This window comes from Passer domesticus, unplaced genomic scaffold, assembly GCF_036417665.1.
Source record: "Passer domesticus isolate bPasDom1 unplaced genomic scaffold, bPasDom1.hap1 HAP1_SCAFFOLD_79, whole genome shotgun sequence".
NCBI lineage: Eukaryota > Metazoa > Chordata > Aves > Passeriformes > Passeridae > Passer > Passer domesticus.
The window spans coordinates 93,534-110,138 of NW_026990177.1; the positions used below are offsets into that span (position 1 = coordinate 93,534).

The window sequence follows — 16,605 nt, forward strand, 5'->3', positions numbered from 1 at the left end:
CCTGCCTTTCAAAGGCCGGGCCATCCCTTTGAGCTTGGTGGCTGCTTCTTGTTTCATGGGGGTGATCTCCCTTCTTCTTGATGAGCCTTGAAAGCCACCAAGGCCAAACATCCAGGAACACATTTTGCTAAGAAGGATTTTGCATTTTGCAGCCTTTGCAGCAGGATCAGTGTCTGTGGCAGCGGGAGCAGCCGAGGCAGAGCGGGATGGTGGAGCTGCGGGCCTGGGCAGGATCCAGTGTGTTCCGCAGGGCCCCAGCGCGCGCTGCGTCCCGCAGGGCCCCCAGCAGCACTGCCGTGCCCGTCAGGGTGACCCAGAGGCCCCAGGACCAACAGGTGAGGGGCAGCTGTGGGGCTCTGCGGGTCGGCAGCAGGTGGGGTCTTGGCCATGGTGTTGGTGTCAGGTGCTGCTGAGCCCGCGGGACCTGTTGGGCAGGGCTGGGGCCCCACGGCTGCTCCAGGGCCCCTTGGAGGCAGCTGCCCGGGTGGGAACCACTCACAGGGATGACCCGCAGGAGGTGCCAGAGGAAGTGGGAGGTTCTCTGATGGATGTGGCACTCAGGGATGACACTGAGGAGGTGCCAGTGAAAGTCACATGTTCTCCATGCTGGGACACTTGGGAAATTCATGCCTGGGCATGGCTCTTGGCCAAAATGCATGGATTTCTCATTGTTCCACGTTGTACTGCACTCACCGAACATGTCAGGGTAAAGGAAACTCTCTGACAGTATTTTCTAGTATTAGGAGGATGTATTAGTATATTCCCAGCTGTGATGCCTAGTGGAGAACTCCAGCCACATGCACATCATTTTCAAAGCTTTTCCACTCTTTGATACAGTTTTAGCAAACATAGAAATTAACCTTAATTGGTTCTAAAGTACAATTCCACTAAGTAATATGCTATCCTCTATTTGGGATTGATGTCTCCTTTCTCATGCTAATTAGTCCACATTTTCCAGTCCATTTATCATACCTTTTTAGATTTTATCTCAGCCAATTGTGCCTTCAGAATGAAGCAGTTGGATGGCAGTAGTTGTTTTTGTTAAAAAATGTACTTAGGCTGAAAAACATTTTAGAGATTTTTAAGTTCTACTGGAATGTGACACTTTCTGTACTAAATTATGAGATCAGCCAAGTAACCCAAATTTGGTATATCTGACTTACCGAGGAGAAACTCTTTCCTCTTCACATCTATGAAGAATTGCATCTAGAGCTGAGGAAAAGAGAAAGGGTTTTCATGCCTCTTGAGAGTCGAAATTCACCTCATGCAGATGAAATTCTTCTTGGAGCTGACTCTACGATGTACTTCCATAGTGCCAGATAAATCCCAGTGTTGGGTCCTGCTCTGAATTCTTAATCTTTTTGTGAACCACTCTCACCTGGATTGTTAGCTGAGCACTGACCAGTTCAACTGTACTCAGGCACTTGATTTCAGGGGAAGCCTGTGCCTATAAATTCCAGCAATTGGGAAAGGATGACCTGCTACTTGAAGGCTTGGCTGCATTAGAGGCTAAGTGAGGGTCGCTCTCTCAGGGCACTTTTGTAGCTGGTTGCTTTCAGAGGGAGAACTGTGTCAAAGCAGCCCTTTTGAGTGATGGAACAGCAAACCTTTGCAAGTGCAGCTCTTGTTTAAAATGAAGGGCTTAGTTAATCAGCAGTGATGGAGAGTAGGCTGAAGATTTTACAGAAAATTTCTTCTTCCTTTTAGCCAAATGCCAGCGAGGTGTCGCACAATGGAAGTGTGCAGGATGTCAAATTGTATAACCCACTTGGAGGTATGGTTGCCTTTCATATTTTGCTCAATGTCTGTAAGATTTTCACCTTGGCAATTCATTTTTGCAGCATATTTTTGGGAGAGGGAATCTCTTGTGTTCAGAGCTCTCAGCTGGAGGTGGTTTGGCCTCAGGTCAGCCTTGCAGTCTCTTGTCAGTTCATTCAGGCACTGGTTTGTTTTCCCCTGAGAAAGCCTGCCAGTCCTTCCTTGTTCCCATACTCCTTGATGGGCTGGAATTTGGAGCATGGAGGTCAAGATTTGGACCACCTTATGCACTTAAATTCACAGTTTTGGTAGCTAATGTTTTTGATTTACAATTAGATTTTGGAGTACCTAGGCATTGTGCCTATCCATAAGAATTAATTGCAAATTGAAAGAAAAAATGACTGAGAGGAAGTCGCATGGAGAATTTCTATAAAGTCATTGTGGAGAACCATGCTTGATTTAATTTTTTTGGTCTTGGTCATTAATAAGTCACTGTTATCATATTACTGTGTTGGGTTCTTTTCAAGGAAATTGGAAGGAAGGCATTGGTGTCATCTTCCCAGTGGATTCCATCACTTCCCACAAAGCACAATGTGCTTAGGGGCTGCCATTTGTTGTTAACCTGTTCTGAGTGCTGTTTCCCCAAGGAGCCTGGCTCCAGGCAGACACCAGGTGCACATTCTCCTTGCAGGCACTCTGTGGTGCTGCCTGCAGCAGTGAGGTGCTACCTGAGCCAGGTACAGCCAGCTGCCCTGAGAAAAACAGGCTCTCACCTGGCTGTGGCTGCAGTCACCTGCCTGCAGGGACATCTCTGCCCCTGCACATGCAGCTCTTGCTCTGCCTTAGCCTAGTGCAGAGCATTTTAAGGCAGCACCCTTGGTGGCTTTTTGGAGAGACAACGCTAAACTTCTGAATTCCTCATTCAGGACATTCTGTTTCACATGTGAATGAAGATTTGTGTGATTCTTGGTGGTGGTCTACATAAATCCTAAGGGAATATTTAACATTCAGTAACTGGGGTCTGAGGACTGGCAGTAGTGAGACGATTGTGGAACTTGGGGCCACTTCTACTTTGGGCTGGCACAGAGAATCTCAGGTGAGACAGCTCTGGTTGCTGATAGGGTAGAGCGTGCCTTTGCAACGTGCTCCATGCAGTATCAGTTTGGGACTGGTGTTTGTCACAGAATCAGAGAATATGTGATTTGGAAGGGATCCACAAGGACATGCAAGTGCAGCTCTGTCCCCAAGAATCCCACCAGGTACCTGTGGACCTTGTCCAAATGCTTCATGAGCTCTGCTGGACTTGGTGCCCTGAGCCCACTAAGGGAGCCTGTCCCAATGCCTGACTACCCTGTGGTGAAGAACTCTTACCTACTTTTCATCCTGATGCTTGGTTATGGTTTCAGGTAATTTTCATTAGAAGTCATTCAGGGGTATCATTTTGGGAGGTCTTTTGCTTGAATGCTGTGGGAAGTCTCTGTACCTACATCGGATTGAGCTTCTCAAAACACCAGCAGTGCCCCCACTCAATAACTGGCATGTTTACCTTGTTCTAAGTAATTGAAGTGTGTGATGTTTGTGTCATTAGGTTTGCAGGCACATATCAGAGAGGCATGGTCCAAAGAACAGGAAGTGGAGAAAGGCATTAAAAGTTTGACCTACATTGAAAGATTGAAGGAGCGTGTAAAGAAAGGTCAGTCTGTGTGTGTGTGATGGGAGAGACAAAGCTCCCGGATGTCTCACCAGGACTCAGAGAGTCTCCATCAGACACCAAGCACGAGTTCCTGGTTTCAAAGCAGTGCCTGGTGTGTCATATCCCCTCCCTCGACCTGCTGGCCACGCTTCCCCTGGTGCAGCCCAGCACACGGTTGCCTTTCTGGGCTGCCGGCACACGGTGCCAGCTCATGCCCGGCCTCTCATCCACCAGCACCTCCAAGTCCTCCCCACCTTCATCCCCAAGCATGTCTCAGTGCCAGGGTATGTCCCAACCCCAAAGATGCAGCACTTGGCACTTGGCTTTGTTGAATCGCAGGAGGTTCCCAGGGCCCCACTTCCCAAGCTTGTCCTGGTCCTTCTGGATGGCATCCCATGCCTCTGGTGTTGGCAAACTTGCCAAGCTTGCATTTAATCCAACTGTCCATGCCATTCCTGACATAGCTCACTGCTTGAGCTTACAAACTGGGAAAATCATACAAAAGCACCATGCATAAAAGTAATTTTTCATTAATACCATCCCTCCAATATCATTCGTTTACCAGGTATTTTTAAGGATTGTTTCTTCCCAATGCTTTACTGTTTGGATTCTTACTGATCTATCAATGCTGAACAAACAGAATTTCAGCAGTCTCGGTACATCCTTTTGAATCAACTTCCTTGCCTTCTCCCAACCCCCCATTTGACAACTCTTTTTCTGTTTTTCCTTTACTGAAGTGAAAATACCAGAGCTCAGGAGAGCCCCATGCAGCTCTCCAGATCTTGTGCCTGAGAGGAAGAGAACGATGCCCACGAACCCTGCCAAATTCTTCCAGAGACTTTCCAGGACTGTTTCCCAACGACCCATCAGAGACAGGGTGATTCATTTACTGGCTCTCAAGAATTACAAGAAGCCAGAGCTACTTTCCCACTTAGAAAGAGAGGGAGTTGTGCAAAAGGACAAGGAATCTCTTGGAAAGATCCTTCAGGAGGTGAGATCCTGGAGTCGCTGCCAGCAATGCTAACTCTCAGCTGTCTTACTTCAGGGTTTCAATTAGAAACTAATGAGAGGCTTGGGAAATGCTCCTGGTTTAGATTTTTCCATCAGCTTTACCCAGTTCCCCCCAATGGCAAGCCCATGTGAGGAAAGAAAGAAACCTTCCAAACTTGGGAGGCATTGTTGTTTTTCTAGAATGGCTGGCAATGATAAATTCTTTGTAACATGCTTGCTTCTCGTGCCTTTTTGTAATCCTCTCTCTTTTCCTTGGACTCTTTAACTGCTTCATGGAGGAACTTCAGAGGGTGAAAGTCTCAACTGGATGAAACACTTAGTTGAGGTCCTTAAAATCCTGGGACAAGTTTCAGAGGAGAGAATTTTGGTAGCTGCCTAGGGCAGTATTTCACTTGAAGGGATTTGGTGGCCACTCGATGGTACTTGACTGCTGCTGGGATCTGTGGGGATTGCTTTCCAGGGGAGGGTGTTCCAGGAAAATCCTCCATGATAGAGATGGTTCCCAGCTTTGAGCACAGGGGTTCTTTGTTGTCCTGTGTATCAAGTCTTCAAATTCCTTGGCACCTATTATTATTCAGTAACTTTTCCAGGTGTTTGTTTAGTTCCACTGGTATTTCTTTATCATTCCTACAATTCACATTTATGGAAGGATTCAGTGGCTGTTTCCTTCCTTTTCCATATTCCCCGTCCATGTAGGCTGTTACTGAATTATGCTATCATTAAATAGCATATCATGCAGCAATATTTCCTTTTTAGCTATGAAAGAAGGGATTATAGGATTTCAAAGCTCAGCTCCTTAGAAGGTAAGAGGTGGAAAAATCTCCTTTCCCTTTTCTTCTTGTCAATGTTTAAGGAGATTTGGAAGGAGTAGTTTCATGTTTGCAGTGTGAACTGCCTCAAGGTACTGGTTTGCATTCTGAAAGGGCTGTGTGAACAGCACTTCATCCTGAAAACTATTATTCACATTTTTCTTAACTTCGCAGCAGGTGGCATTGTTTTTGGGTATAGATGAAAAACCAGTAGGGTGAATTTGCTGAGCTCTTACACTCACAGCCTTCCTTCTCTTCCAACACAGACTTAGTTGTGCTTTTAAGAAGTAAATTCCTGATTCTGGGTATCTTGGTTACTTTTTAGCTGTTGAAGTGTAGCTCTAGGTAGGTTATCTCCCACAAGTGTTCCATAGGAACCTGTAGTTTCCTCTGAGCAAGCACTTGAGAAAGAAAAGCAGTTCTGTTTGCAGAGACAAATGCCAGCATCCTGTGGAGCTTCATGGGATGGTGAAAGCATGCCCCGTTAGAGGCCCAGGCTGTGCTCTGCCATGGCAATGCAGCTGGGTGAAACAAGAGGGTAGCCAATGTGTTCCTGAGGGTGGAAAAATATGGATTTGCCCATGGAGATGATGTTCTTCAGGTCTTACTCAAAAGATAAGGAAACAGAAAGGAAAAGCCTGGCCTCTCCTTGTATTTCAAATGGTGAAGATTGAGAGCTGTGGCATAGGGGACTTTGACTCTCAAAGCTGTGTTAAAGACCAAAAAACCTGGATCCCTGCTGCAGGGAGAGGTTTTCATAGCATCCATTTCCTCCATGCTTGCAGCACTTTGGCATTTATTTACCTCCCAATTTCTAGAGCCCAAATGGACCACACCTCTTTAATATTGTTACCTCTTACATGTCAGCTGCATTGTTCTTCACATTGAACAAAAGTCCAGGAAAACTGGTGCATGATTTCTTTTCACCTTTGCTTTAGCTTTGCAGTATCAGTTTGACATCTATAGTCTGCCTTTAGGTGAAATGAACATTTATGTTTTAAATGTCTGTCCTTAGGTAGCCAACCTGGATGCAAATGAGAATTCTTTCAGCCTGAAGGAACATTTCTTTAAAGACATCCAGGAAGATTGGCCTGGCTACACTGAAAGAGATAGACAGACATTGGAGGTGACCCTTTCTCAGTAAGTTCAGTCAGGACAACAACCATTTCAAAAAACCCTCTGGGAAATGAAGGTCTGTTTTCCCTGTGAGAAAAGAACGATAACTGTTGATAGTTTTGCTTTGTAACCTGAAATGTTGGACCATCCTTACAGAAAACCAACTCCATCTCAGAATTCCACCAGCACCAGCCAGTCACCATCTCTGGGACCTTCTGAAGGAGATACTCCACCCAGAACTGCTCAGGTATTTTGTGAATTTTTTAAACATTCTCTACTATGAATGATGTTCTATCCCACTTGCTCCTGGTGTCCAAGCTGTGATATGAAGCAGTAGTGCTCTCTTTATATTGTATGAACCTGAGGCGTGTACTTCCAATGGGATTCCTGTATAGTTTTCCAGATGGTTGCAATGTCAAAGCCTGCAACAAGCTTGCACACATGACTTGTTTCTCATGGTGCGTAGGAAACTCTGCTAAGGACAAGATGTGGACATGTTTCTGGTACCTGGCTGTGTCTGTGCAGGGTTCTTGATGATATGGCAGCTCTAGTACTTAAAACATGCACGGTCATGCCAGTGCTACTGTTTGAAGAGAAATCTAAGGGAAGTCTAGAATAAGGACAAATTCCAGTAGTAAGGCATTTGTAGGAAACTTGTTTTTCTGTCCTAAGCAGCATTTAGGCTCCCATTTTGATTCAGACTATCCCATGTGAGAGGAGGGAACTCTGAATCATCATGGAATAGCTCGGACTTGTTAGGCTTAAAATCAGAGCATGGTCTTTTTGAAAGAATCTTGGAAAACATTGCATGAAAAGGTTAGTTTCCTAAAGATTAAAAATACTCTTTAAATAGAGGAGGGAGGACACAGCTCTGTTTTTCCCTACTCTTTTCCCAGCCACAGTAGGAAATGTTGCAGGGCCCAGCATCCTCTTAAGTCCTGCCTCCTTGCCCACAGGATTTCTGTCAGCAGGCAGGCACAGAGCTGTGTCTGGCACTCCTGTTCTGAGCTGCTGATGTGCACGGATAGGAGCAGTGTTTGCTCGGTAGGGAAGAGGCTGTGATCCAGGGTTTCCTCTGGAGAACAGCAGGAATGAGACCTGCAGCCAGACTGGGCCTTCCCTCTGTTGTTATCATCTCTGCTTTGGACACGCTGTGATCGGCACCACACCGGTGGCTCCTTGGGGCTGCTTTAGGGAATCATGTGGGTGTGTGACAGCAAGAGCTGAGTGTTTTCCTGGTGTGTCTAAGGAGAAACAGGGAGCAAGATAAAACCAACTTGAGCTCCCCATTTTGGGGAAGCCTTTGATAGAGGTGCTGAAGGGAGTGTCTTTGTCCCAAAGCCTTTGAGCTACAGACTAGGAGAAAGACTTGCTGAATACTGGGGTGAGAAAGTAGGGATGAAATAGAGAACATATTTAGCTGCAGCACTCCTTGTTTGAAAGGCTGTTTTAGGTAAGAAAGGTGTGTTTTCAACCATCGCCAGTTCAGAAATGCTGTTTGTTCAGAATGGGAGGAAAACTAATCGGGATCATCTTTGCAGAAACGGCCTCTGGATTCTGACTTTCTCAGTCCTGTGATGGGCAAGAAGCAGAGGATTGACCAAGAGCCCAGTGATGTCCAGCCAGCAGCTGGTGGCCACTCTCCTTCTTTCTTGGACCTGCCTTCCAGATCCTGTTCAATTTTGAACATGTCTCCAAGTGTCAGATCCATTTCCGTTTCCACCGAAGTACAACTGAAAAATAAGGTTCTGACACATTCTGGATTCCCAGTGTCTGCCAGGGTGCAGGGGAAGACTCCCAAGTCCAAAGGTGAGTAAACAGAATGAGAGAGGGTAAAAAAATCCCATCCTTTGGATTTTTATGAAATGCTTGCCATGCTCAAAGCCAAAGAGAAGAGCAGAGAGCTCAGGACCCAGGCAGAAAAGGAGTCACACAATCCAAGTGCAAAGGGTATTAAACTGATGGACTCCTTTCAGATATGCTTCCATTTCATTTTTTTACTGGATATCTATATGTTTTTATGCCCATATCCAGCCTCTCATCCACCAGCACCTCCAAGTCCTCCCCACCTTCATCCCCAGGCGGGCCTCGGTGCCAGGGCATGTCCCAACCCCAGAGATGCAGCACTTTGCACTTGGCCTAGTTGAAACCAATGAGGTTCCCAGGGCCCCAATTCCCAAGCTTGTCCTGGTCCCTGTGGATGGCATCCCATGCCTCTGGTGCTGGCAAACTTGCTGAGAGTGCACATATTCCCACTGTCCATGCCATTCTTGACATAGCCAACGCTTGAGCTTACAAACTGGGGAAATCATATAAAAGCACCATGCATAAAAAGAAGTTTTCATTAAAACCTCCCATCCAGTATCACTCCTTTACCAGGCATTTTACTAACTGTTTCTTTTTAATGCTTTACTATTTGGATTCTTTTATATTTGTAAATGCCCAGCCAATGGAGGTTCAACATTCTTGGTGCATCCTTTGGAATCAACTACCTTGCCTTCTGCAAACCTGCAATTTGAACTCTCTGTTTCTGGTTTTCCCTCACTTTAGGAGAAGAAGCAGAGGTCAGAGGAGCCCAACAAAACAATCCAGGTCCTGTGCCTGAGAAGAAGAGGATGGTGCCTATGAGACTTGCAGACATCGACTGGAGCAGCTGCGCTGCTGTTTACAGCCGACCCTACAGGGACAGGGTGATTCATCTGCTTGCTCTGAGGGATTACAAGGAGCCAGAGTTACTTGCTCGGCTGCAGAGAGATGGAGTCAGGCCAAAGGACAAGGATTCCCTTGGAAAGATCCTTCAGCAGGTGAGATCATGGAGCTTGTACCACCAATTCTTCCATCATGCTGTTCTGCTGTTCATAATTTTACTACTTCCTCACCTGTTCAAATTAGAGACTTTCCCAATACTCCTTCAAGGTAAGTTCCACTGGTATTTCTTTCTGATAGGCTTTCATCAGAGGCACACCCATGGAAAGATGCAGTAGCTCCTTCTTTCCTTTTTAAATATTCCCCATGCACCTGAATGGTGCTGTTGCTGAATTATGCAAGCATTATTATATTAAATTGGATTATTTCCTCTTTAGCTAAGAAAATAGTTTTGGAGCCTAGGCAAAGGACTCAAATTCAACGTCGATACAGTTTTAGTTGATCCCACAGTGACTTTTAAGAACTCATTCCCTGAACCTGCAAAGTTTGTTGCTGTGTTTGCCCAGGGTAGTGGCAGGGCTTTTTCACGCTGCAGACATTCACAACATAATGAGAGCCATGTTCTGCCATCCCAGCTGAAGTAGCTCCTTTAGATTTCTATAGTTTGCATATAGGTATAATGAAGACTTGTTTTCCTAAACGTCTGCCTGTAGGTAGCCAACGTGAATGCAAAGGAGAATTCCTTTAGTCTGAAGGAACATCTGTTTCAAACCCTTCAGAGTGATTGGCCTGGCTACAGTAAAATCGAAAGAAAGAGTTTGAAGTCAATACTTTCTAGGTAAGTTCAGTCTCTTGGGGAAGGAAAAGAGCCTTTTTAGAAAAAAAGCCCTGGGAAATGAAGCCTAGATTCTTAGAATATGCTGCACCAGCAGAGGCCCATCAGGGTCATGGAATCCAACTCCTGGCCCTGCACAGACACCACGAGAATCACACCCTGTGCCCAAGAGAGTTGTCCAAACTGTTCTTGAGCCCTTGCTGCAGTGATCACTGGCCTGGGGAGCCTGTTGCAGTGCTCAAGCACCCTCTGGGCCATGAATGTTTTCCTGATGTCCTGCCTAAAGTTCCCTCAACTCTGCTTCATGTTTTTTCCTTGAGTCCTGACACTGAAGGTCTGTTTTCCCTGCAAGGAAAGAACTATGACAGTTGATATTTAGGCTTTGTAACATGAACTCTTGGACCATCCATACAGAAAATCAGCTCCATCTCAGAACCCCACCAGCAGCAGCCAAGCAACGTCTCCAAGGCCTTCTGAGACAGATGCTCCAGCAAGACCTGCTCAGGTATTTTGTGCATTTTTAATATTCTGCATTGTATAGTAAATTTTAGCAGACTTGCTGGTGATGTAGAAGCTGTGATGGGAATGTGCAGGATCAGGCCTAGGCATGTTTTGCCACACACTGCTGTGACCTCAAGGTTATGATAAGAAGAGAGGATCCAGCAGGGGTGGAGCAGCATTGTCCTGATCCAACTTTCTGCTCTGCCTGGAGACTTGAGCTCAGTCCCCACCCTCAACTCATTCCCTGGAGAAGGGCTCAAATGGCTGGCTCTGCCTGTGTGACAGAACTGCATGAGAAATCTCCTGTGCATAAGAGGCTGCACCAGGCTGGGGCAGATGGGGCCCTCTTGCTCTCTTCTCCCTCTGTCTCTCTGTCACTCTCATTGTTGACCCCAGCTCTGCACTATCCACATGGCTGGACAAAACACAGCACCTACAGAATGGTGCTATTCCCTCACTCCCTCCTCTGCCTTAATTTCTCTCCTCCCTCCCTCTGCCTGGGCACAGCACGGCTGTCCTGTTCTACTCCATCCCTGGCCCTGAGGTTTGCTGTGCCTGTGGGGAGCTGTGGCCGTGTGTTGTGGCTCGTGAGGCAGCACCTTTGAGAAGCTCCTTGGGAGGAGCTGAGAGATGACTGAAGGGCCCTGAGCAACAGCAAGGGCTCCTTGGTAACCACTTGTGAAACTCTCTTGTACAAGTTTAAAGGCTTGTTAGCCAACAGCTTTTGAGTCTGCGGAGTGGGTGAGCCTGCTGGATTTAAGACAGCTGTACCTAAATGCACAAGAGTTTCTGGACATGTGACTGGTGTCTGTGTTCATCCTGATGAGAATTCACAACCAACCACAACATCCTGTACTCATGGGTTGTAATAGTGAAGCATTAATCTTGTTTTTAATGCATAAAACTCCAAAACAGCCAGGTTCCTCTGTAATAAATTATGTGGGTGTTTGATAGCAAAAGCTGAGTCTTTTCCTGGTGTGTGCAAGCAGTAATTGGGACCTAGACAAAAGTTACCTGGCATCCCCATTTTGGGGAAGCTTTGCTGGAGCTGCTGAAGGGAGCGTCTACTTCCCAAAGCCTTTTAGCAGTAGACTTGGAGAAGGTCTTGCTAAGTGCTAAGATGAGAAAGTAGGAATGCAGAAGAGCAGATATTTACCTGCAGGTCTTCCAGGTTTGACAGTTATTTTTAATTAAAAATAGTGCATTTTAAAACTTTGCCAATTCACAGATGCTGCTTTTTTAGAATGGAGAGCAAAACCTGATTGTGATCATAGAAGAATGAATTATTTTGTTGTTGTTGCAGATACGGCCTTGGGCTTCTGGCTTTATCAGTCCTGTCAGGAGCAAGAAGCAGAGAACTGAGCAGTAGCCCAGTTACATCCAGGCAGCAGCTGGTGGCCACTCTTCTTCCTGGGTGCTGGCTTTAACATTCCATTCTATGGGGATGTCAAAGCCATCCCTGTAGAATGGGATGTCAAAGCCAGCACCCTGTCTCCAAGTCTGGGCTTCATTTCCCCTGCACCCTTTAGGTTCAAGAAAAAGACAAATGTTGGAGTTCTAGAATGCCAGCAGTTGTGTAGAGGACTAGCATGTCCAAAAAGATGTGAAGAGAGCTGGGGAGGCTGAAGCAGTAGTGTCCCTTGGATTTCAATGAAGGTATTAATGTGCTGCTTTTCCCAACTCCAGTGTGGACAATGATGGAGTAAAATTTGATTATTAAGAGAAGCCTCTGCCCGAATTTTGGTGCAACCAAGACCATATTTCAGAGTTAATACTACAGATGTTGTTTACAAGTAAATGTGAACTAGGGAGCTAGAAAGGTAAAGGAGGAGATGGGCCAGGTGGGGGGAAGTGCAGAGATGAACACCGAGGTGGGTGAGGCCCGGACGGGCCCTCCCTCCCTGCAGTGCAGCTGCACAGGCTCAGCTGCAGCAGTGCTGCTGCATCCCCTCATGGCATTTGCAGGAGGGGAGGGAGAAGTGTGTGTGTGGTCTAAAGCCCTGGAAATTGCTCACAGCTTGTGTCAGGGCAGTGGTGTTGGCAGGGGCAGCCAGGCCTCCTGCAGCTCTGGGGCTCTGGGGCAGCTGCGGCCTTTGGAGCAGGCGCGGCAGGGCCCCGGCTCACATTGCTCCGGGACCACCCAAAATGTGGAAAGGCATCTGTGGTTTTCTTTTCAAAACTATCCTGCATACTACTGAGGTGTATCAGGCCTGGCATGCATCCTTGGCACAAGTTGTTGTCTGTCCTGCTACTGAATTTCAACTTGTTAGCAATTTACTGCTTGTAAATATTAATCTCAGGGTGGTTTGAAGGAATTGAAGGAAAAACTCCCTGATGTGGAGGGAGTTTTTGTCATCCAATAAGAACCAGACCTTAAGGCCTAGAGGAGCAGAAGCATTGGTGTGAGAGTGCTGGGAAGTGGCATCTATTATTCTCATTGCCACTTCATCTTGGATTTGTATCATGAGCTTGATAAACCTCACACCTGTTGATTTGAGGGAGAAGGGAATGAAGAAGGTTTGACTCCCATCGGTGGCTTTGAGCATTAATGAGTTTTGCCCTCCTGAGGAGCTGACGCGCTTTGGGTTTTTGTTGTTGTAGTTTCTGACTTGTCTAGAGTTTGTTTTTTGGTCTGCATTATAACTGCCTCAGTTTGCCATGTTCCCTCAAGAGTGGTGCTCACAGAGAAAAATAGCTCAAAAGATAAACTCAGTGTATATTTTCTGTTTTACATGAATAAAGCCAGACTGGACTAGCTGAGTGTGCCTCAAGGCTATTTTGTAGGAAAGGTCAGGAAATTCTAAACTCTGCAGAAATGTTGGCATGCACTGATTTTCTTTTGATTTCTCCTTCATAGGGTAGCCCCAGCTACTCCGAGATGAAGAGCAGGTGCCACAGGAGCAGTAGCTCCACAAAAAGCTGTCCCACATTCAGCAATGAGTATCTGAATTTGGCAAGCAGCAAGTCCTGGAGTCCTGGCACCAGTCTTCTGCTTCAGCAAAGGATCATCTATGAGCTCCAGCTGTTTTATTTTAAAAGATGATTAGCTTTTTAGGTTTCTTCAAGTTAGTAATAAGGAGATGATTATTTGTTAAAAATGTAGGATTAGTTAGTCTACGATTAGAGACTTTAGTATTGAACTTTAGCAATAAAAAAGTTGCATTATTGTTAACTCCTTCTCTTATCATCAGTTTTATCATATTTGGAGAGTCTTTCTTCTGGTCAATTCTTCTCTTCAAGACTTAGCTCTGTCCACTGAATGAAACTTATCAGTAGAGAATGGAAGCCCAGTACCTTTATTATAAAATTGTGCACATATTAAGAAAATATTGTAGCAAATGGAATTTCTTTATGACAAGAATAAGCCTGTTTTCTGATTTACTTGTTAATTTAAAATCTTTGCCTTAAGGGATGGAAAGGGTAGAGGACAACCTCCACCCCAAATGACCTTGTTGTGGAGGGTTGCAGAGGAGTGCCCATGGGCTGCTCTAAGCTGTCAGCTGAAGCAGCTCCCAGGACTGCTGGCAGATCATGGCCTCACCTTGTCATGAGCCGGGGAAGATCCAGATCTCTGTAAGGGTTTTGTAAAAGACATGGAAAAGCGTTGGAGGCAAGGTACATCAATTGGTTTAAAAAGAGAAATTCCGTTCAAGTGTCCCTTCAGGATCGCTATCAGTTTTGTAGATTTCTCCAAACTAGTCAGTCACAACCTGTCTTTCTAGAGAGACACAGATGTTGATTCCTGCACAGACCAATGGGGACTTTGATGTCTAGTTCTTTTCCTAAATTTCCTGCCATTTATTTATTCAGCTGAAAAAGAGGACATGTTAGCAACAAGACCATAATCTTCTCTTGGGAAAGGATATGAAATTGTCTGAGGGAGGATAATATTTGGGAACACTCAAAGGTGGCTGGGAATGCCCCTTTCTTCCTTGCAGAGTATTCTACAAATTCCTCCATTGTCCCCAAGACAACGATATTGAGTCCCTGTATGTGAGAGCCCTTGGGGTGTTTTGTGATTGAACACCTGAGCCGTTGTTGCCCTTCTGTTCTCCTTCAAGCCAAGTTCAAGAAATGTCACCTCCTAAACCCTGAGACTTGGGTCCATTTTTGCCTGGCTCAGGGGTGCTCCTCCAGCTCTGCAGTGCAGCAGCCCCAGGGGCGCTGCCGTGGGGGGCATGGGGTGAATTGTGCTGGGCTGCCTCCCCTGGGCCTGCTGGCTGCTGCTGCTTGACAGAGCGTGCCAGAGTGCTGCTGCCCAGGGTGGGCTGACACTGAGGACTTTTCATAGTTACCCCTTCATGACATATCTTTCCCTTGATGGGATTTCTTCTAACTCACTCTACACTGCATTAGAAAATTTTATTTCCATGCTTTAACAAATTGAAGCTTCAAATTCTCATCTATATTTTCCCCTCCAGTCCCTTATGTGTTGGGGCTGGCTTCCCTTGGGGGCAGATGTATCAATGTACTGATCCCATCCCCTTTTATTGCTGCAGGAGTGCTTAGGAACACTTCAAATGGTCCTTTCCACTTTTCTTTAAGTGCCTTTTTACTCTGCTTTCTGACATAAGACACAGTCCCCAGGTTGATGAGGAAGTGCCTGAGGCACCAGGGATGGTCAGAAATTTGTGGAAAGATGAGAGCACTTTCCACAAAGAAGATAAAAAGGGACTGAAATTATTCCTATCATAAGACTTTCTCTAGAAAGGATTGGAATTTGTAGTGCCTTCCACAGGGCATTTCCGATGGGCTCACTTTTTCTTTAGAAGCCACTGGAATTCTGAACCTCAAGAGTGCAAGGGGAAGCACTGGTGGGCACTTCAGTGAGTTTTCCTGGCCATATTTACTAATTTCTGCTTTTAGACTCTGCTTTGTTCTCTCAGCCTTGCTGCTGGGAATGACCTCCATGGGCTGAGTAGGTCCCATTTAACTGGGAGTGCTTTACATAACTTTTGCAGTTTCAGCTATGAAATGAAGATCTGTATCTGATGACATTCCAAAAGGAATCAGGGAATTCCGAATCTTAGTAGTTTTTCTCTTATTATTACTTGAGGTAATTATTTAGGCTTCTTGTTGTTGTTGTTTTGGGGTTTTTTGTTTGGTTTTTTGTTGTTTTTTTTTTTTTTTTTTTTTTTTGTTTTTTTTGTGACAAGGAAAATCCTCTGGCCATGCAGAAAATGGGTCCACTAAACTGTAGAAAGATTGCTGGCTGAACAATGCCATGACATTCTCCTGTGGGAACTGGACAACCTGGCCTGCAGTTTACAGAGTTACTCTGTACTGTCCCCAGAACAAGACAGACCATGTGCTGTCCTCAAACAGATACATCAAGGAAGAAGGAGCATTGTGCCCAGATGAAACCAAATGCCAAGCACGTCATGGGAACCCCTGCAGAGGCTCTGGCTTGGTGGCAGAGGCTGTCACAGCACTGCCAACAGCAACTGTGCAGCCAGAGCCGCAGAATTTGTCACTGCTGGCCTGAAAGTGCCAGCCCTGGATGGAAATGTCAGCAGGAGCTCATGCTCTGCCTCCCCGTGCTGACAAATCCCTGGAATCCCTCCTGCTGTGCTCTGTGGCAGCACTGCCAGAGGAGGCAGAGGATGTGACACATCCTCAGGGACACCTCGGGCTGGCTCTGCAGCAGGACCTTCCCTTGGCCCATGCTCACTTCTGCAGACAGCTATGGCCATGAGCCTCACACACTCCTTGCTTTTTGGGGCAAATCCCTTCGGCTTTGGTAATTTAACGCTCTGAAAGGGGCCAAAGACTTAACCCTCTTTTTCTGAAAAAGCAGATGGTGGGCAGTTCTTCAGCCCACTGAATTAAAAATAAATTCTTTTGACCCAAGTAGCCTCCAAGCACATATTTTGGGAAGGAATTACTTTCCCACACATGGTGCACTTTCCCTCTTTTACTGCTAACAAAATCCCAGTGTTTGATGCAAACAGCCCCAGGATATGTTCATGAATAGCTCATCAAATAGCTCACAATCAGCCCCTTGAGAAAAGCAAAACGTGCTTTCTAATGTAACCAGTTAGTTTGAGTTTTGAATGTTTTGCATTTGCAACTGAGGCCCTGTAAGCAATTCTAATTGTTGTCAGTAGGTGAGATACTTCTGAACAAAGAAATCACTTTTACCTGGCATGTACCTGGTCATACAAAAGAATGGATGTTTGGAGAGTGTGTTTTTATAATGTCATATGTTCAAGATGGGACACACACAGAGTGTACAA

General features: G+C 45.9%; 1 protein-coding gene across 1 annotated transcript; it reads left to right on the forward strand.

The window, feature by feature from the left end:
- The first annotated feature begins 261 nt into the window (after window positions 1-261).
- Window positions 262-13,803, forward strand: LOC135293135 (RNA polymerase II elongation factor ELL2-like). The gene is made up of 11 exons (XM_064407115.1): window positions 262-335; window positions 1,708-1,774; window positions 3,347-3,451; window positions 4,189-4,442; window positions 6,287-6,411; window positions 6,544-6,634; window positions 7,929-8,196; window positions 8,938-9,191; window positions 9,747-9,871; window positions 10,283-10,373; window positions 13,227-13,803. The coding sequence occupies exons 4-11, from the start codon at window positions 4,257-4,259 to the stop codon at window positions 13,410-13,412; spliced, it is 1,326 nt and encodes a 441-aa protein (XP_064263185.1). The 5' UTR covers window positions 262-335; window positions 1,708-1,774; window positions 3,347-3,451; window positions 4,189-4,256; the 3' UTR covers window positions 13,413-13,803.
- The last annotated feature ends 2,802 nt before the right edge of the window (window positions 13,804-16,605 follow it).

Bases quoted from the DNA above. Each gene is read 5' to 3' on its own strand.
- LOC135293135 (XM_064407115.1), top strand. From the start codon at position 4,257: ATGCCCACGAACCCTGCCAAATTCTTCCAGAGACTTTCCAGGACTGTT. The intron at 6,635-7,928 runs GTATTTTGTGAA...TCATCTTTGCAG, and splicing joins CTCCACCCAGAACTGCTCAG to AAACGGCCTCTGGATTCTGA. The intron at 9,192-9,746 runs GTGAGATCATGG...GTCTGCCTGTAG, and splicing joins TTGGAAAGATCCTTCAGCAG to GTAGCCAACGTGAATGCAAA.